The 21441-nt window shown below is 40.4% G+C and overlaps 1 protein-coding gene across 4 annotated transcripts in view; it reads left to right on the top strand.

Annotated features, from left to right (window-relative positions):
• Positions 1 to 1595: 1595 nt before the first annotated feature.
• LOC129177189 (corticotropin-releasing factor receptor 2) overlaps positions 1596 to 21441 on the top strand; it is a 53499-nt gene continuing 33653 nt past the window's right edge. For 3 of the 4 annotated variants that reach the window (XR_008569587.1, XM_054768030.1, XM_054768031.1), the window contains exons 1-2: positions 1596 to 1765; positions 1839 to 1958. Coding sequence is in view for 2 of the 4 variants with exons in the window: in XM_054768030.1 (XP_054624005.1) it covers positions 1654 to 1765; positions 1839 to 1958 (232 nt within the window). In the remaining 2 variants the exon portion in view is untranslated. Of the gene's footprint in view, positions 1766 to 1838; positions 1959 to 21441 lie in introns of those variants that run through there. The other variant, XM_054768032.1, reaches the window with a different exon arrangement.

Raw genomic sequence — 21441 nt, 5'->3', positions numbered from 1 at the left:
TGGATCCTCGGCCCCTCACTTATTAGCGACTTCCACTCACTCCATCCCGACAAGCCAGGTAGGGAGTGCCTTATAGGGGATACTGCCATGAGTTGTCGTGCTGCTCTGCTGCCCTCTGCCTGTTGCAGCACACTTCCTGCTCACGGGGGAGGAGCTCATGACACACCTGCAAGCAATTACTCACCTGGATTATTTAGACCCTGCTGTTTCTCTTACCTGTTGCCAGAATGCTCACGTATTCCTGCAGTCCTAGTCTCGTTACCTTCCTGTTCCCTACCACTCTGCATTGTTTGCTTTTCTGCAGCAGTGATTTTTGGTTGTTACTCTGCGTGTTATTTCCTGCTCGGTGCTCAGCAGTGTCTGTTGTTCTACAGTAGTTTGTTTTTCCCTGCTCGGTTTTCAGCAGTGGGTTTTTGTTAGCTTAGCATTTTCCTATCCTGCTACTTCCATGTTTGCAGCGCCTTTAGTTAGTATTTCTTTTGGTTGTATTTTTCCCGTGGCTAGGCCCGGAAGTGTTTTGTTGTACTTTTTACATTTTGTATTTTTGTTCTTTTGTATTTTTTGTGTGGTCTTGTATTAAATTTGTTACATGGAAACAGTCTCATCTCTGCATCTTGGGATCCTGTTACTGGCTACACGCCGCCTATGACATTTTTTTTCTACTGCTGAAGGTGCTCGAAAATATTGCACAAGCTCTCCTTAAATTGCACTTTATTTACATGCGTATTTATACAATTAAAACTCAAGAAAACACATGAACAGCAGTTAGCCTACAGCCACCAAGTAAAGTTAGCTTATTTGGTCATATACATTCCATAATGTGTTGTACATAAAGTGCTAATGCTATAGCTCCATATCTTTTATGTGTGGCCCTCCTCTTTCATCTTGTTTCTAAATTGTGCACCTGATGGCTTTGATCTTTTCCATGTTTTGTTCACAAAAATTCATGACACTCGTCATCCCCCACCGTCACTCAACAAGCAGTCAAGGCTAAACCAACTCATATTGACTCACGATTCCCTCCATCTTAGTAGTGAAATATCATGTTTGAGACTCTTGGTCTGCAATATAATGAATATAATATAAGAATGAAATATGTTTATATATAATATGTCAAATATGTTTTATTTTTGAGCAATTGCTGTTGTAGTTTACTCTCTTTTTTCTTTTTTTTAACCTTGTAATTAACCTGAGTGCTGAGGCCCAGTGGTGAACTCACCCCCCTGGTGGTGGACATTTCGTTTGGTCAGGTCTGAGTAGCATGGGGGCGCGAGTATCCCGTCTGTAGAGGGCGCCCATCTGCCACACATATCCTGACATGAGGGGGAAATGAGCGCTGGCCACAAATACACAGGATGTTCTTTCCCCCTCGCGGGCCCCCAAGATAATGCAGCCGTGGGCAATTGCCCATGTGACCCATAGTTAGAACCGCCACTGGGCAGGTGTATCTAGTGTAATGGTATCCCGTCCACGTTGATTGATTTCTATAATAACAATGATGACGTAATGATGACGATGAGCGACTCTTATTGGCCAGAACGTCTGCACTCTGAGCGGAGCCCTCCACTTGTCAGAGACTGCTGCTCCCACACACTCGGCTGCGCTCAGTGCGCACACCCCTCCATCCACATCCGCATGCACTAAGCAAGGACCATGGATGCAACCCTCTACCAGATCGGGGAGCTGGTGGATTTAAATTGTACTTGGCTGGACGCGTTTTCTGACACTGTTTGGGAAAACGCTCCACTCCTCCTAAGCACTGACGGTAAGAAGGATTCCGAGTTGCTCCATCAATACACACATGGCAAGTCTAATGGAAACTTTAAATCCCGTTTAAGGTTTATATTGCAGCGCCACCACTGATGAGATTGGGACCTGCTGGCCACGGAGCAGCACCGGGAAGATTGTGGAGAGACCCTGTCCTGAGTACATCAATGGTGTGAAGTACAACACCACCAGTAAGATATTTTACCCTTAAAAAAAGTTCCTTGTTGTGCTTATGTTTGCTTCCCCTCATTGTTTTTGATGCAAAGAAGTTCTGGCTGAATCACAATTGTCATTTCACTTCCCATCATTGCAACAGCGGCTCCATACTAAGCACAGCTTGTGTATTTAATGTTACTTAAAGTGAAAGAGTAAAGACTTAAAGTGAGATGGTAGTTGTCGATCTCAGGCAGCTAGCTTGACGCTGGGGTTTGACTGATGAGTAGAATTGAAAAACATGAATTAAGGCGCAGTATCCTGGACGGAATGACACTGTGAATGATCTGGATGAAATGAGCAAAAGTAATAACAAGCATTTTGTGTTGCTATAAAATCCTGTAATTAATAATTTCATCTTCTAGGCAGGAAAAGATGGACTTTTTCAATAGGGAGCAGCTCTCACTTTTGTGTTGATTGTCTGTTTTGCAACATGTAGTCATTTATGACAGTGTTTCATAAAATTTTCTGCATGTTGACTACTTAAACAAACCATAGCATGGACCCCTGGGATTGGAATGTTTTGGTAGTCAAACAATTGTTTGAGTTTAACGTAAAGTAATATATCATCATAAAAATAACTTTACAATACTTTTTGTTTAGCAAAAGTCACTTGATTTTGCACTTACATTAGAATTAACGCTAACATGTGGATTGAAACATTACTTTACTGACAGTGAAACGATAATAATAACCCAAACAAAAATAACCCAACCCATATACCAATCCAAACAAAAATTTCCTATGTATTGCTTTTTCTTTGACTTTTTGTGTGTGTATCTTCTTCTGAAATAGTACCAGTGATGATAAGTCAAAAAAGTTTTTAAAATTAATTTATAGTTGTTTGCTAGACATTGTATTGTTTTTTAGTTTTATGATTAGGAAATCTACTTGCGTCACATCTTTTTGCACTTAAATGATAGTTAACAATGCTATGTGTTGCTGAAACATCACCTGACTGATCTAAAATGCTCCTAATAATAATACATGTTACTTGTAGGTGCCTTTTCTGGGGAACACACAGGAAGTAAAAAACATAGAAACAATAAAAACCTAACATAAAACATGAAGGGTCAATAAACAAAAAACAGATGCAAGTGGTGGAGTAGAACCAGGATCAAACTTATAATGCATCTTTCAGTCTCAGTTCAAACTCTGATTAAAAGAAGTTGGCCGAACCCTTGCGTCAATCACCGCACACACGCACGCACACACACACACACACATGCACACACACAGAAATGCAAATTGTCTCTGACAAAACGTGGTCACAAAATAACTTCTCGTCCCAGAGCTACAATGCAAGAGAGTCCCAGGCTGAGTTTTCCTTTCGCACAGCTGTTATCTCCATATTAGACTCACTTGCAGGCTCATTATCCCCCACCAAACACACTCACTAAGGTGTCAAGGTGGTCACCCACAAATTGGGAACATTAGATGGGATTACACCGTCGAGAGACCCTATTGATGATGTGTTCTGTTGTATGAAAACTTTATGAAAACTTTAAAAAACGTAAAACGTCTTTCTGTGTACTAAATATCTCATTTTACATTTTACATGTTTCTATATTTCTGGTATAATGTTTGAGTGTAGTTGCTGTGTGATAAGTTCAATGTTGTTTGTAAGATGACACCCTGAGTCAGACTGTTATATTGAGTAATGACCTGCAATTTCCAATGGGTTGACAAGCTCAGTGTGAGTTTATTCATAGGTCATGATTGGCTCCTGTCAAATAAAGAGCTGACTGACGGTGCGCGTCACAATATGTCACTCTATGACGTGGATATGTGCAGCTTTTACACACACAGATGCGGATTATTTGAGAACAAATCCGTTTTTTGCTCTAAATTTAGTGGGTGCGGCTTTTACACCGGAAATTATAGTAATTATGTTATACGTTATTAGTTTTTTGAAAGCGAACGGTAAATTTGTAATAATTACATTTATGGTACGTGGCGGGAGAAATGTTCACTGACCGCCGCAGAGAAGGGACGTTTCCGGAAGTGACGTCGGCGAAGGGAGACAACTCTCACAAACAAACATGAGAGGATGGACCAGATAGAACAGGGGTGTCAAACTCGTGCCATGGAGGGCCGAGACACTGCAGGTTTTCTTTCCAGCCAGTCACTAAAGCAGGTGATTTTAATGATCAACACCTTCAGTTTGAGGGAAGAAGCTCATCAATTAAATCACCTGCTGACGAAACTGGTTGGAGAGAAAACCTGCAGCGTCTCGGCCCTCCAGGGCACGAGTTTGACACATGTGAGATAGAAGATGTTAACAGTGTTTATAGCAAAGTTTTGAGCGAGGTGTCAATAGTTTTCGAGGAGAAAGAAACATCTGGAGATGAAATAGAGAACTTGGAACATGAACATAGAATTAAACCGTGTTTATTCCAACCACCGACGATGGGACTATATGTCTGATGGGGAGGCGTCCGATGACAAGAAAACATGCAGATGAAGATTGGTCGGGTTCAAACAAAATGGTAAGTGTAAATGACCTTGGAGTTGCTTATCCTTCAATTATTGTTTTAAATCGGCTTCTTAATGAGCGTGAAGGGGTCTTTGGAGCCTTTTTTATTGTGTAGTTTGTCGCTGCCCATCGTCAACATATCGCTGTGAAAATATGTTTTATAACATGTATAATGCTTTCAATGCTAATCGCTATGGTGACATAGTGTTTAGAATACAATATGTGTGTGTTCTGTGGCAAAATGCGTTTATACTGTACTTTCAAGCCAAATGCTCCTTGTAAAGGTGTCTCTTCATAGCAGTCTTCAGTGAAATGAACGTGAGGCGGTGGTCCATTTGTCCCTTGTCTGTGTAATTGCTTCATTCACTGTAGTCTTAAATCTTTGTCTTTTGGAAAAGAAACAAACTTACAGTATCACTCGAACACTGTGAACATACAGCAGCAACACAACGTTTTGGCATGACTACTATTTAGATGAAAAATATACCGAACGAAGCCTTTGCTGACGTCACTTGGGAAATGCCCCTTTTCTAAAGAGTTGAGCCCGCCATATGCGAAAATGTAATTTTTGCGAATTTAACGTTCGCTTTTTTAAAAATGAACAACATAGAACATAATAACATACAATATAGAACATATTTAAACAAAGTTGAAAAATCACATCAGTGACCTTTTAAGGCCCTGGATGCAGTGTATGGCAGTGTATGACAGTGATGATGGAACAGTCCGCGTTCATGTCCTCAGGCTCTGCTTCCTCTATGGAAGGTATGTCAGTGGGATTGAGAAGGGCCTCAAAGTATTCCTTCCAACGTCCGACTATATCCTCAGTCGAGGATGATGGCAGACCAGGGTGGTGTGAGAGGGTGTCTTTCAACTATTGTGGGATCACACACCTCAGCTTTCCTGGTAAAGTCTATTCAGGGGTTCTGAAAAAGAGGGTCCAACGGATAGTTAAACTCGGATTCAGGAGGAGCAGTGTGGTTTTGGTTGTTGTCCTGGTCGTGGAACTATGGACCGACACTACACTATCAGCAGGGTCCTTGAGGGTGCGTGGGAGTTTGCCCAACCAGTCTGTGGACGTGGTGAAATCCTGTAGGGAGTACTCCAGTAGTACGGATACTGCTGGCTTTATCGGGATGTGATCTTCAGCTCTCACTGGATTGGTTCGCAGCCAAGTGTGAAGCAGCTGGGATGAGATTCAGCACCCCCAAATCCATCCAGTTCATGGTTCTTGCCAGGAAAAGGGTGTAGTGCCATCTCCGGGATGGGGAGGAGATATTGCCCCAAGTGGAGGAGTTTAAGTCAGAGTCTTAGTGTCTTGTTCACGAGTGAGGGAAGGATGAAACGCAAGATTGACAAGAGGATTGGTGTGGCGTCTGCAGTGACGCAGGCTCTGCATCGGTTCTTTGTGGTGAAGAGGAAGCTGAGCCGAAAAGCAAAGCATGAGAAATGGTGATCAAGTACAGTATCTTTGTTGTACTTCATCCCAAAAGTGTTTGATGCAGGGCTCGGTCATTGGTAGTGTAGTAGTTCACATTGATATGGTTCATGTAGCTGATAAGTGAGAATATCCCACCCAAGACCCAATTTGCTATAGCCTTATTTGAATGGACTTGGGGTGAAAGCACAGTCAACCAACCACATTAATCCCACGCAAGCTGCATAAAAATTAGCTATTTGAACCACTACACAACTCCCTTTCCCACTCAGGTTGTTGTGTTTTTGTAACAATTTTTTGATTTTCTTTGGCTTTTTTGTCTTTTATATTGGTATAAGTGATGATAAGCCTAAGAGGAGAATAATAATGACCACAATAGGACTAAAAATAAATTTATGATTGAAAGTGGTAATGTTTGCGACTAGGGGTGTAACGGTATGCGGGCACGGCTGGGTAAGTGTTTCACTCGAAAGGCCAAGTGTTCCCAGACCTTACATTGTATTGACAAAAGAGTGATTTGAAATTCTGGAATCTTCTCGGCACTACAGTATATCTAGCCATGACTTCAGCCAAAGGTTGAGCTGCACTGTATTTGTTCACAGAGTAGACACGTGACTATGGGTTAGTTAGTTATACTTCCTCTACACCTACCTGTACACCTCTGTGGCGTACCAAACCGTACTGAAAAATTCATTTATGAATACATGTACTGTTACACATTTGCAACGCATTTTTCAGTTTTGCCATTAGCAACAGTTACTTGTGTTTTACACTTACATGACAATGTACAATGCTGAAATGTTTCTTAAAATATTACCTGACTAAAATAATAACAATGATAACCCAAACACAAATGAGGCAGCTTATCTGCCTCCCTCACTCACTTATTGTTGAAAGTGGTAACGTTTGCTAAACATTTGATTGTTTTCTTCTAGTTTTACCATAAGTAACAGTTAGGACCACTATTTCGGACTGTCGTTTGTACGTACATGCCAAACGGCAGTTCAGAGTACCCAGCCTTCTTGGAGTCAATCAGAGTGCTGGCAAACTTGTGGTAAATAATATGGGTTGTCTGACCTATTTTTGGTGATAAAAAGCTCCAACGGGCAGGTTTTCCCACAAAAAAAAAAATGTTTTGATAAAAAATCCGCAAATTCGCAGGGTGGGAATGCTGAATAGCAATAATTTGGGCATCCGCTGTAGCCCATGCGTGTGCACTGAATGGAAGATGAGCTTCAGCCATGTTTATCAAAATAATAGTGTTTTGTTTGTCCTTCAGGATCCAGCCACTGAAAACGTCTTCACTTTTTCAGAACATTACAGCTCATTTGCCTTACATGCAGTCGTGATGTGATTAAATATAGCCGCCGAGGTTTACAAAGGTGCTTAATTTTCTCGATAGCCAGTGTATATAGGTCCAGCTACATTTGCATTGCTCCCCTTTCTGTCTGTGCCTGGGAGATGAGTGCTAATCTGACGGATATTAAACATCATTGTCTAGCAGAGACGTGCATTGAGTTGAACATGTGCTTTCTATTTCAAAATGACACATGCTGGGTTCAAATCTCCGTTGGGCATCTCTGTGTGGAGTTTGCATGTTCTCCTCATGCGTGCGTGGGTTTTCTCCGGGTGCTCCGGTTTTCTCTCACATTCCAAAAACATGCATGTTAGGTTAATTGGTTTAACTCTAAATTGTGAGTGTGAATGGTTGTTTGTCTATATGTGCCCTGCCATTGGCTGGCGACCAGTCAAGGGTGTAACCCGCCTCTCGCCCGAAGTCAGCTGGGATAAGCTCCAGCATACCCCTGCGACCCTAATTTGGATAAGCGGCATGGAAAATGGATGGATGGATATGTATTTAAACTGGTCATTATTAGGGGTGTCTTACAATATTTTGATTAGGAGGAGTCTGATTCGACTATCAGCCTAGAATTGTATGAAAATGTAATGTGATTAAGATTTAGGGCCCTGTGAAATTCAGTTTTATTTATTTCCAAATTCCATTCTTTCTCGTTTTCATGTTTTAAATTTCGTGAACCGTTTCTACTTTTTAGACTTATTTTACCAGCTTTGAGTGTGTACTTTTATGATAGTAAATACGATGTCCGCTAATTAAATGCAACAATCCTTACATTTATTGATGCACTACGTCATTTTTGCTCAATATTTCAGAAACGGATGCAGCTTGGTGGACTTTTTTAATGGGATGACAGCCCCTGCACACACAAAATCCTCAACAAACTGCTCTTATTTTTAACGCTCTTATTTTGAAGGCCGGAAGTGTGTTGTGTGTGTTGAGAATGTCTCTTGACGGTTAAGGCTAACTGGGAGCAAGAGTAAACGTGCCTCATCATTTTTTAAATCTCAGAACTTGCACAAGGTCAGCAGGTATTGTAAAACGCTCGTGTGCATTAAAGGAAAACTGCACCTTTTGGGGATTTTTGCCCATCATCCACAATACTTATGTGAGACATGTACACGTGTTTCTCTTTTCTGTGCATTCTAAAAGGTATAAAAACAGCTAAAAAGACACAGCTATAAAACATAAAACCGTGTTGGAGGTTTTTGGAGGTGTTTTAATAGCAGTCTTTGTAGGCAGCATACTGTAGGTGCGTCCCATTACATGCAGTAATGAGCGGTCTCCTTACATCTGTTTTTTATATCTTTAGAACGCACACAAAAGAGAAAGACGTGTGCTCACGTTTCATTGTGGATGATGGGCAAAATTCCAAAAGTGCAGTTTTCCTTTAACAAGCAGTAAAACACAACACGTAAACACACTCATACAGTCTGAGTCACATACACACAGCCGCGCTAGCATTCTTTCCTAAACTAAGCTAACCCCACTAGCTTCCATTCACGCTCCGTAAGAGGAGTTTTTAAAGTTTTTTTGGCATCTTTTGGCGGTGTTTCAGGTTTCCGTCACGACATGTTCAGTTCGGGAGGGGCAGGCTAGTGTTTATGATGAGATTCTGCCACGATTGAATGGTCTGCTGGGGAAATACTTCCCCACACAAACGTTCCTTCTCCTCACGATGACAGCATTTCATTCACATTATGTCAATTTCCGCGAGATTCTGCATTTAACAGTAGATTCTGTAATTAGCCAATTTTGCAATTCCGTCACCGTGGAAATCATAGAACCCTAAAGATTGTACCATTCTGATTACATGGGAGTACCTACACTATATACTGTATACTAAGTACGCATTAATAAAATCACCCGCTGCAGTGCCATGTTCCTATATCATCCAATCCAATCCACTTTATTTATATAGCACATTTTATAAATACTGTTTCCAAAGTGCTGCACAGACAAGTAAAACAATAAATAAGTAAAAGTACAAAACTGTACAGTACAAAAGTACAGTGCAAAACAAAATAGTCACACGCATCAGCTTTGACTGTGGAAAAGATATTTTTGCCTCTTTCTAATATTTTGCAAAGCAAACCGCTGCAGGCATGTGTGCGTAGAGTGTGGCATAAGATGCTTTTATTTGGAAGCGATGTTTACCGGTCACATTTACACAAAATGTTGCACTCTATAAATTTTTTTATAGGTGTAAACCGTCTGCCCGCGCCAAGGATTGAACCTTCAGAATGGGAGGTGAGAACTTTACCATTCAGCTAAACAGCATTCAGCGCAGCTTTTAAAAGAATACGCTTTTTTTCGTCAGTTACTTCGCCACGGTTACACAAAATGTTGCACACTGTAAATAGCACACTACCCATGATCAAGACCTCTCTAATGTGACATATGCAGGGGTCCGGTGGACAGTTCATTTAGCATTAATGGTAGCAGAATAAGATATAATTTTAATAAAGGATACATTTGGAATACTGTAGTAATATGGGCTGCTGCGCTTTGCTTACAGGCTCATAATAAATAAAGAATAGTAAGATAATAGATATAATAATGAATATATAATATAATAATTAAAGCCATCCCAGACGAAACATGCCCTCTCAGGTAAGGGGATGTAAATTCCTTTCCATGTCTTCAAGCTTATATAAATATTAAATGTCTGTGCAGAGTGGTGTAAGAGGTTTATGCATTTTTAAAGCTTCCTGTGTCTCTTTTTGTGTATTTATAGTTCTTCAAGTTGCCATGAAATGCACATGGAATTTTTAGATGTCAGAAAACATTCATTGCTTCCTCCTTTTTGCATCTGCTCCTGCTGCTGTGTAATCATTATGTCAAGCCTCAGGCCAGACAAAGTGCTGTTTGTCAGCTTTACAAAGTCAAGCCATATATCTCGGTCAACTGCACAGCAGAACCCTGCTGTAAGTAATTATTCGGCGAATTACATTTCCCCACCTCAGATGTAGTCACCTCAACGCAGCTCTCCTCTTGTCATTGTCATGCTGAGGACCTCGGTGGTCATCGCTGCTCCAACTCAGGGTTGCTATTTATTCCCTTATCTGTATTAATAATCTCTGAGTCATATCAGAGCAGCAGCATGTATCAGTCGCACAGATTTACGCTATATGTTTGCACTGAGAAATGAGCATCATGTGGGTCATCTCTTTGTGACTTTGACCTCGCTTTGCCTTTTTCCTTAATTAAAAGCTCACAAAGTTCTGTGTCCCTGCTTCCCAAAAATATTGTTATATGGAGCGGTGTACAATAATTGTCGGACCAATAATTATCAGGCCGATATTAGGAATTATGAAGTCATACCGATAAATCCAATAACATTAAAAAAAATAGCGCCGCTAACTGATAAAAAAAAAGCTCACATAAAAAAAATGTGCATGCGTTAGCCTGAGCAAATCAGGCGCTCCTTTTCTGTGACGTTCTGCAAACGGCCTGTTCTAACTTACTCTGAGCTTACGTGTAAACAAACAAGGCGTCAATCGCATACGACTTCTTACTGGTTCAGAGGAAGACATTTTGCCAAATGCTCTGCAAACATTCCATGATGAGGGAAGGAAAGCATTGAGCTACAACACATCAAACCTCATCAGCCACCTGAAACACCAGCATTGCTACGGTGCCTGGGGCACGGGTCTTGTTCCTATTGCCGCTTTTTTTAAAAAGTGCAAAAAAGTTTGCCAGAGGCCACCTGAGGGCTGATGTGATCTGTAATTTCATCATGGAAATGATGGCGCTTAAAGGAAAACTGCACCTTTTTTGGGAATTTTGCCCGTCATCCACAATCCTTATGCGAGACGTGTTCCAAGGGGTGGCACGGGTGCCAGGTGTTGTGGACCCCAGAGCAGAGGGGGAAAAACAAAGTACAAAAAAAGGTGCCGATGACAGAAGCTAAAAGTACAAACAAAGGCACAGAGTAGCACATAAGAGAATAGAGAGTTGTACTGTATAACAACTTACTGAAGATGGTTTGTCAGCAAGGAATAAAGGCTCACAAGAGATATTCGCAAAACAGCAGGAGAAAACAAAGTGTGCACTGTGGCGAGGTAGGGCCCAAAAAGGCAACAATCTGGCCCTGATCGCAGATTAGCAGCAGCTGTGCTTGATGGTGGGGGCTAAAGAACAGAAACCCCCGCAGTGCTGGAACGGGACAGCAGATGGCAGCAGACAAGCCAAGTGCAAATCATGACAACATGAACACATATGTCTTCCTCTTTTCTGTGAGTTCTAAAGACATAAAAACAGACAGCTGAGCACTTATTCCGCCTTCTGAAAAATAATCCAAAAAGCGCCAACAATGCTCCATTTACATAAATGCGACGTGCATATAACCAAGCTACAGCAACATTGTTATTATTATTATTAACATTGATACGCCGATCAGACTACATTACTGGCTCATTGACACTTAGCCATATCACACCAGCTAGCTACTAGCCGGCTAGCGACTAGCTTCACCACAGACCCGGCCGCAGCGCGTCAGCGTTGCACTTACAACGCCTCAGACCACTACGAAAAAGGTAAGGCTACATATTCGAGCTGACACCACTGCTGCTATGTTTTTATTTCTGAGTTTGGAAAAGTTAACACTAGGTGTAGGCGTTAGTTTTTATAGTGCTATGTGAAGTCAATGCGCCGAGTACTTCGAAGTTCCTGTAATGCTTAGAATTCCAAAAATACGGCAAAATACTGTAAGTATTACATGTTATCATGAATGTACCTGTTAATACATGGTTACAGCATGTATGTAAAACCATAAAATGTTGTTGGACGTTTTTGGAGGTGTTTTAATAGCAGTCTTTGTAGGCGGCATAGGTAGATCCCATGATGTGCAGTACTGAGCTGCCTCTTTTATCTGTTTGTATATCTTTAGAACACACAGAAAGAGAAAGACATACAGTATGTGTCCATGTCTCACATAAGGATTGTGGATGATGGACAAAATAAAATTAAAAAAACATTCAGTTTTCCTTTAACGATCAGCCCTTTACCTTCGTTGAAGATACCGTTTTTTGTTGGCTAGTGAACTACTTTGTACTTCTGAGCTGCCTCTATTTTTTATGTTTTGTTAACAGTGGCGATGTCATTGTACATGGTAAGGACAAATCTACAGGTACAGTCTGTCAAATCCAACTTTGCTTGAGTCGTTCTTACCTCCAGGTGTGCACAAACTACCGCTAAATCTAGATTTTAAAAAATAATAGATATAAAAACGTTATCTGTGTCAACCTTGAGAAGCAGGAACTTATTGGTGTAGACCTGAAAAAATATATATCGTTCATCCCTAGTTATATGATTTGGTTATAGTTATGGGTACGCAAATGTCCAAATTGTCTTGTTATATTCTTTATAATATCCATGTAGGGCGCACTAGTTGCCCAGTGGGGATTGCCTAATACAAGGGTGTCCACAGTCTGACCCGGGGGGGGGGTTGCGGCCCACTGCTTGTTTTTCATTACAGCTTACAGCAGCATTGCAGCTTACTCTGAAAGAAAAAAAGGTTAGAATACTGTATTGAATTAATCACACTAATACTAATAACTGTTTACTTTGTCACCCATAGCACAAGGCTGTGAAGTAGGCTGTTTTTTCTTGAAATGTATTTAATGTACTGGCGACGAGTTCAGGGTGTAGGAGTCAGCTTACCTGTGACTCTAATGAGGACAGGCAGTATAGAACATGAATGAATGAATGTATTTAATGTAGCATTTAATGTAGCATTAATGTAGCAATGTAGCAATGTAGGAAAGTTTGGACACCCAAATCCACTGGCACCTCGTAAGACTTGGTTTTTGACGAAAATGATTGCCAAAAATATGTCTTGGTTTTTGTATGCTGTCTCGGTTATGATACGCCCAAACATTGCGCCCAACAAAAAAGTCCATGCCCGCGTATCATTCCACAGAATCAAGTACCCAAACAAAGAATCCCACGTGACTAAAGTCTTATGTGTTATTAACACACTGCGTGAGTCCAACTGTGTTTGTAACCTGTCTTTACTACAAAACGTGCCTGTTAGCACCTCTCATCTCCCACACAGAAGTCATTCTCCTTCAACTCTGTCACCCCTCTATGACATAATCACAACTTGACTCTGTAGTTTTTTGCTAACTAACACAGCAACACCACAAGTCTCTGCTTTTGTATTGATTATGGCTGTAAAATAACCCACCATGGGGCCAAAGAAAGTTTCAAATGCCAGCACTTTTGATAAGAAAGGTGAGAAACACTATTGAATTCACAAAATAAGTCATAGCAAAACATGAAGATGGTGCTCATGTGGCTTTGTATTTGATTGCTGCACATTTTGGTCTAACCTTTTGGAATGTATTAAATGGCAAAAACAGAGGTTCCGCTGTATTTTTGCCGTTTTATTATACATTATTTCTTATGGGAATTTTTTCTTAATTTGTTGTACAGTTCGTTTTTTGGCGGACATTTGGAATGGATTAATAAAAAAAACTGAAGTACCGCCGTATGTTGTTTTATATAATTTATATAAATAATTACTGTCATTTGAAAGTAATTCATTATATTACTCATATTATGTCACTTGTGTTTTACTTTCCCAAAACAATTCTGAAGTATCACATTTAACTTTTACTTACCGACGGCCTTTAACACGACACTGTTCGACCTGTTCCACATAATCTTAATTTTCTCGAGTCAACATCTGGCCAAATAAAGTAAAAACAAGGGGGAAAAATGAATAACATTCATTTTCCAGGCATTAGTGCTGAACAAAAGTGGTGCTATAATGATGGCTGCATATTTTGCAAAGTGATGCATCATCAGTCACTGACAATCTTGCCAAAGACTGCTCAGGAAGCCTGGACCCAAGTCACGCCAAGAGGAGTAATACATGCTGACTGATTTAATTGAATTGTGAAAGATTTTAAAATGTCTGGTCACCCCCAAGATTAAAATGTATTATAAGTCATGTTTGTCAAGGGTATAATATTACAATTATTTTATTAGCAATGACTTGCTTTACTGTGTTGCAGCAAAAAATCGATTGCACGATCGACTGAAAGACCGCCAAACTAACCATTTCAGTATGTCACATTCAACCTATATTTTCTTAAAACGCTGAAAATCCATAGAGCGTGTATGCTGGCATGTACAGTTGTATCGATTTTCTTACATTTCAATACACAGAACATTTTTAGACGACTGAGTGCATCTTCTGTAAAGCCATTCTTCAGTGTGTGTGTGTGTGTGTGTGTGTGTGTGTGTGAGAGACCAGGTCACTGGGTTTGGTCAATGTGTATTGCAAACATTTCACCCCCCATTGCACACCAAGTTCCCCGTGAGATTTAATCAGCTCCAGCAGACGCCTACCCCCTACAACCTCCCTCTAACCCCTTACCACCATGCTACTCAGCCCCCACACTGTAAAGGACACATGTAGGTAGACACTAGTTTATCGGCCAAATGATGGAAATGCATTGTATATATTACAAATGCATTGGTATTGCTTTGTATTATAATTGTCCTTTGGATGAATAAATCTAAAATGAAAAATGAACATTAGGTACCAAAAAGGATACATCCTTTAGTGTTTCCTACAGGTTCCTACATTGTTCGTAGATTTGCATGTGCATGTAATGGACGCTGTTGGAGAGAGGAATAACATTGCGGGAGACAATGAGTGAGTAGTAAACATGAATAGCACAACAAACGTGTAGAACTATAAAATAACTTTCTTTTGTCGCTTCTTTACGTATTTTTTTTATGTCACAGACTGAGCCGCCTCTGTTAGAAAGCACACAATTTTTACGTTTATGTCTTTGTTTCATTGATAATGTTTTTTGTCAAGCATTAAGATTTCACACTTTGGTTCTTGAATGCATCACAGTTAAGTGCTCTGAGACGCAAAAGTGAAACCTGTACATAGCTTTCTCTGATGCTGCCACAGCTTAATAAATCCACCAAATAAAGAAAAACTGCTGTGTTCTTTACCTTGAACATATACTTTTGCCACGCTATACCAGTCCAAAAGTCTTTTCACTGGATTTGTAGCTGGTTGCTTTTTTAAAATTATCTTAAAAGGTCTGATTACTTGCTGAATATAGTAACGTTATGTTGGCAAAACTGATCCCTCCTGCTACATATTCTTATTCTCTGGCGTACTAGATGAGGATGAGGTGTGTTAACAAGAGGAGTTACACAGACAGTCGCATTATAATGTGTTTATGAGCGAGTACAATCTGATAGCGCCAAATCTATTTGTGGTGGGCTGCCACACATATATAAATGTACAGGTGGCTTTTGGTTTACATCGTTCCGTGTTAGGGTGTTTTGTGGTTGCTTACTCGCTCTCATAAATTAATTACAAAACATAATTTTGTTCCGTAAACACAAGACTCGTTTGAGAACTAGTTACAGCGGAAGAATACAGAATGTGCGGCTTACGCGCAGCCACAACACCATCAGCAAACTCAACTGTCACGCTTTACACTTACTTGCCACTCCTAGCATTTAGAATGGCAGGTACAGCATTTAGTTATCAGGCCTCCTCTGTTATGGAACCATCTCCCCGACTCAATCTGGGGGGCAGACACTCTCTCTCTATTTAAAAGTAAAGTCAAAACACACCATTTTGCTAAAGCATATAGTTGGAACTGACCCCTGATTCGCTAATATGTATGAGACACTCCTCTATGTTCCTTGGACTAAGATAAATAGTTTGTTTTCTGACTTGATTTACCATGTATCCTTCTATTTTTCTATTTCAACCCAACTGCTCGAGACAGACGGCTGCCCCACAGAGCCTGGGTTCTGTTCAAGGTTTCTTCCCCAGAGGGAGTTTTTCCTTACCTCTGTCGCCAAGTGCTTGCTCATGTTCATTTTCATTTATGAGTGTGACCTTCGTGTGTAAAGTGCCACGAGATAACTATTGTTGTGATTTGACGCTATATAAATGAATTGAATTAACTGAATTGAATTGCCATCTCTGCACGCAGCCATCCTCTTCCTCCCACACTCCCACACACGTTCACAGACAGTCGTAAATCACAATACTCTTTAAGACTACAGTCAGGTTGCTACAGTATCCTTGAGCAAGTTAAAGGATCGGATCCTGTGATAACAGTAATAACCAATCAGCATAGTGGTCTCATTGAGATAGAAAGGTTGTTCGAGCTTTGGCTTTTATTTTATTATGTTTTGTTCGATTTATTTTTTGTATTTAGTGTTTTATTGCTGTATTTTATGTCCTTCATGTGTCCTTCGTGTAACTTAGGAGTTAATTTAGGTATACGATCCCATTTTCACCAAAACTCGACTAACATCACAGTCCACAAATGGAACTCATATGTAACCTGAGGACCACCTGTATGGGAAACACTGTCCTTGTTAATATTAAACTCACACTGTCGGGCTGAAGTTGTTTTGAAAACTGGGTTGTTTTATTCCCTTCTTTATTCAAAAAGTACAAAAACCTGCAACAACCAGAATGCAGTCGGCTTGATGCCTTTAAGGCTTCTCCCTAGAGCTAAACACCTTTGCCTGCGGGTTAGCCCTGCACTGTTGTGCTTCATTTTTAATGCACTTTTGAAACACAGAGAAGCGGCCCAGAACTTTCTTCATCTGGCACTGGGAAATGAATAGTGGTCTCTGGATGCAGGCAACGTGTTGAGGCAAACATCCCATATCTTAAACATATTTTGGGGAAAAAAAGTTGAACTAAAGTTGTAACTGCTGTCATGGCGTCTTGCAAAACCTCAGCATACTTCACGACTCAGCAGTTTAACATTTAAAGACCAACTTTGCTGACTTTTTCTTTGACTTTTTGTGGCTTGTTTAAGCACAAAAAAAAGCACCAAAAAAACTGTTGTCAAGTTAATAAAGGTTTTAACGATAAAATGTCTGATTCCAAATGAGCAAACAGACATTAAGTTGTCATTTAGTTAAGTATTTGATACTTGATCTTGTAACTGAGATCAGTATATTGATGGATGAGTGGTTAGCATGTTGGCCCCACAGTCAGGAGATTGAGGGTTAAAATCTCTGTTTGGACATCGCTTGTGTGAAGATTAGCTGCTCTCTTTGTGTGTGTGTGCGTGGGTTTACTCCGGGTTCTTGGGCTTCCTCCCACATCCCCAAAACATGCATGTTTGGTAAATTGGAGACTATAAATTGTCCATTGGTGTGAGTGTGAATGGTTTTTGTCTATATGTGCCCTGTGATTGGCTGAGGACCAGTCAGCTGGGATGGATGGATCAATACTGTTGATGCGTACAGCAGAAGGAACTCCAAATTTGCAAGGTCTTTTTTTGCATAGTTAGCCCTAATATTAATTGTATCTATAATATGCAATATATTATGCAATATATTATATTATGCAATACATTTCAAAACGAAAATTTCAACCTGTCAAAGTATTGTAATCTAAAGTCACGCTCTGGCCCTTCACTCATTAGCTACCACAGTTCCTGCAATGCATTGAGCTACACCATATAAATATATTTAGGTGTCAGATGTACATTGTGGTGCCATATTATAAAAGATCAATACACGTGCGTACAAATGCAAAAAACATGAGATATTTATAGAATGTGGCAGCCAGTGCATGCTTCTTAGTCACGCAGTATGCTCTCATTATACTGGCACACGATTCCATGTTTGGCTTATTGCCTCCCCTCAGGGCTTCTTGACTCTCGCTCATGTCTCTCACCAACTGAAAAGCTGCAAAGAGTCTTGAAGGCAAACATGCGGCCAGGCGTCGTCAACATCAGTGTTAACTCTTTCACTGCCTAAGACGTCTATTGACGTCTTTTCAAAAAGTAACGTTGTCTGCCAAAGACGTCTATTGACATCTTTTGCTTTTTTTCACGAGAGCTACAGATCAAAGTCTTATTCATCTTGTGTGTGAATTTCTGACTTGTAGGCAATGTATTTCTGTCCCAGTAGGGGGCAACAGTTCTCTTTTCTTCCAACCGGCAGTGACAGATTGCCTATGAAGAAGACAGATTGTGGGTTGAGAGAGGAAAATGGCGAAACACATGCAGAAATCGAGCGGAGACAAAAAATACAGGCATCATAGAGCTTGTCTGACGGTGGATTTGCCTTTAGTAGTGACGCGATCGCGAAAGATATAGGTGACATGGGTGATGTAGGTGACGTAGATACAAATGCAATTGACAATGGCAGACGAAGCAACAAGCTAGTGGTTAGCGTTGCTGAGCCATGTGGCGTGACACCGGAGCCTGACACCGGAAGCAGTTCAAAGTCTGACTATTTTAGCTGCTTGTGGCGGAATGGGAGAGCGCGAGTTACAGAGGAGCTCCAATCAGAACTACTGTCTTTGTTAAGTAGGGATTTTGGATTTTCCACTGCAAAAACAATACTGTATGCTGCAATCTTTTAACAAGTTACACGCCACAATATGTCTACCTCTGGGAGAAAGAGAAGAGTAGACACATGGCCACATTTCATGTTTGACATTCTGGAGAACAAGACATTGCGTAAACCATGTGGAGTGATTATCACTGCTAAAAACACAACTAACTTGAAGCAGCGTCTGCAGGTCACTGTTGCTGTAGTACACTGCGATGGGGATATCATACAACTGCATGTAAAAAAATTCGAACTATCCCTTTAAAACCGAGGGCCAAGGGGAAGAAGGCACTAAGAAATGGGACACCACTTGATTCTCATTACGTCATCACCCTTCGCCGCTTGCTGGCTGTGACATAAGCAGGTGAGACAGTTCAATTAACAATAATGATAAATGTTTCCTAGCATAAAATAACGTACATAATTTTCTACATTATTTCAATGTTATATAGCCTACCTCAGAACCCCGGTTTTAAATAAAAGAAACACATTTTTACAAACTGACATTTATTGCAAAACAACAACTCTAATAAATAATAGCTTACAACCAGCACTAAAACAACATTTATAAAACTAGAAAAGATATCAAATATACAAATGAAATATAAACAACAATATAACAAACTTTATGAACATCAACAAATGTATAAACCTTATAAAGCATTAGTTGAAGGTTTAAAAAAACTCCCTGTTTTGGCTTTGGTCTCCTCCTGTCGTTGATGTTCTCTCTCAGATACTTTCGTAAGAAAGTCCAGAATGGCATTTTGTTACATTTTACTTTTACATAGTGGGATTGCAGCTTTTGAATGGTCCTGGAGTGCTGTGTGATGTAGCAGAGGGCCAACTTCAGTTGGCTCAGCATCTCAGCAGGAATGACAGAGCCCAGAGTTTAAACAGCGTTTGACGAAAATGAAATGACATTGGTCGGACACATTTCCTTTCTGCTCCTCTGCCTCCTTGTGTGAGTGCTGCACTCAAGGTGACTGACTCCTATAAAATGAGAGGTGCTACTCTGAAAACGGCAGATACTATTTTCAAATCTTAAACATCTACAGGAAGCAAGATTTCCACACTTATTAATTTCAGGCCAAATTACCAGAAAGTTAAATTAGGGTTTGTTGGCTCTGTGGTGTTTAGTAGAACCGAGGAATACACATAGGTCATTTTTTGTCATGTAAAAGAACATACAAACTCACTGAGCCATCTTACTACCAATCTGAGTTTTTCCATTTCCTCCCATTAGTTTCATGAGAAATTTAAATGTAGAATCCACCCCGGCATCTAATTACCCGCTGATGACCTTTGTCGCCATCTCTTGATTTTGACCCCTCGTCCAAAGCAGGGAGTGGGTCCACAGCATTGCTCTGCTGTTTTCCGTTTCTGCAAAAAGCTGAGTTGCTGTGAGTGCTCCTTGGGGAGGGGGGGTTAAAGCTCACTCCCTGAGTCATCATGTGGGATTATGTAGAGCACAATAGATTTTGGAAGACAGTGGTTCCAAGCAGTCTTTTCTTGGCTGAAATGGCACTGAGTATTCACAGTGCAGTGAAAGGAGAATGTCAGCAATGCTTTACTCAAACTTTTTACTGTGTCTGATGGAAACCAGCAAGTGGACGAAGCTCATTTTTATTCTTTTGCGCTTCACACAGACGACAACCAGAATTGCTGAGGCACTGATTACAAGAAAAAAAAGGGGCTGATTTGATCTCTGACCCCAGGTTGTAATGTATATTGTACTTAGACATAGGGAAGTTTGAAGTAGATAGATTGACATTTGTGAGTGGGAGAGATGTGACAAAGATGCATTTGAGTACCTTTTCTTATGCTTGATGTTCTTTTTAAAGGTCCCCTATTATGCAAAATTGTCTTTTTAGTGCTGTTCTAAGAGTAAGATGTGTCCCTAGAAACTGTTTATGAGCACCACACTTGACAAAGGCTATCATCTCCCTTCCCTCACCTGTTTGCTCCACTTTTCAGAGACGAGGCTCTCAAACGGACACTTGTTGCAGTATTTCATGACATCATGAAGAAAAATCATCTTACTTGGACACTTACTTGCCCCTAGGTAGATGAGTCTGCCCACATATATGCCCACCACTGCAGGCTTCACTACACATCTTAAACAAAGCCTGGTGTTTTGGTGGATCTCCACCAACTATCCATCAGTCAGCGTGGGACCTGTAAGTTTGATCTTTTTGTTTTTTTTCCAGCAAATGGGCTGACTTAGCATGGTGTTGCTATTAAAATGTGACTTTAATGTTAGCACTTTTGTTAACAAAGATTTTCTAGTGTTGCCAACATTTGTGTCTGGTTAAAATGTTTGGTTAAACTTTGTGGAATGCTAAAAATGAACATGTACAAATTAGGCAGAAGTAATCCCTGAAAGTTGAGAAATGCAAATGTGGAGTGCTAAGGCTTTGAACCAAAGTTCAAATCCTACATGCATGATAGAGCTTTGCAGAGACTACCAAGGTAGAATGCAGCATGAGTGTTATACAAAAGAGAAACGATCACTTTTTGCCATGTGACTAAAGACAAAGCTTTGTGTTTGTGTGGTCCATATCAGTGCTGAGAATGTGTCTCTTCTTGCTGCGTTGGTGCAGCAGTTTGACAGCCAACCGCCTTCTTAAGTGACAGTCACAGGAGGCGAGTGTGACTCAGAGAATGCTGTCCCTCTGACTAAACAAACAAACAAAAAAAAGCGCTAAAATCATACCTTCAGTCTTGATGTGGAAATTATAGTGTCTTTATGTTGGAAAAGTGAAATCTGTAAATTCTAAAACATACTGTCAGCTAAATAAAAGATGTGCCAGCTGTAGAATTCTCTGCATATAA

The sequence above is a fragment of the Dunckerocampus dactyliophorus genome, chromosome 2, assembly GCF_027744805.1.
Source record: "Dunckerocampus dactyliophorus isolate RoL2022-P2 chromosome 2, RoL_Ddac_1.1, whole genome shotgun sequence".
Classification (NCBI taxonomy): Eukaryota; Metazoa; Chordata; class Actinopteri; order Syngnathiformes; family Syngnathidae; genus Dunckerocampus; species Dunckerocampus dactyliophorus.
This window is presented reverse-complemented; position numbering and strand designations above follow the sequence as displayed.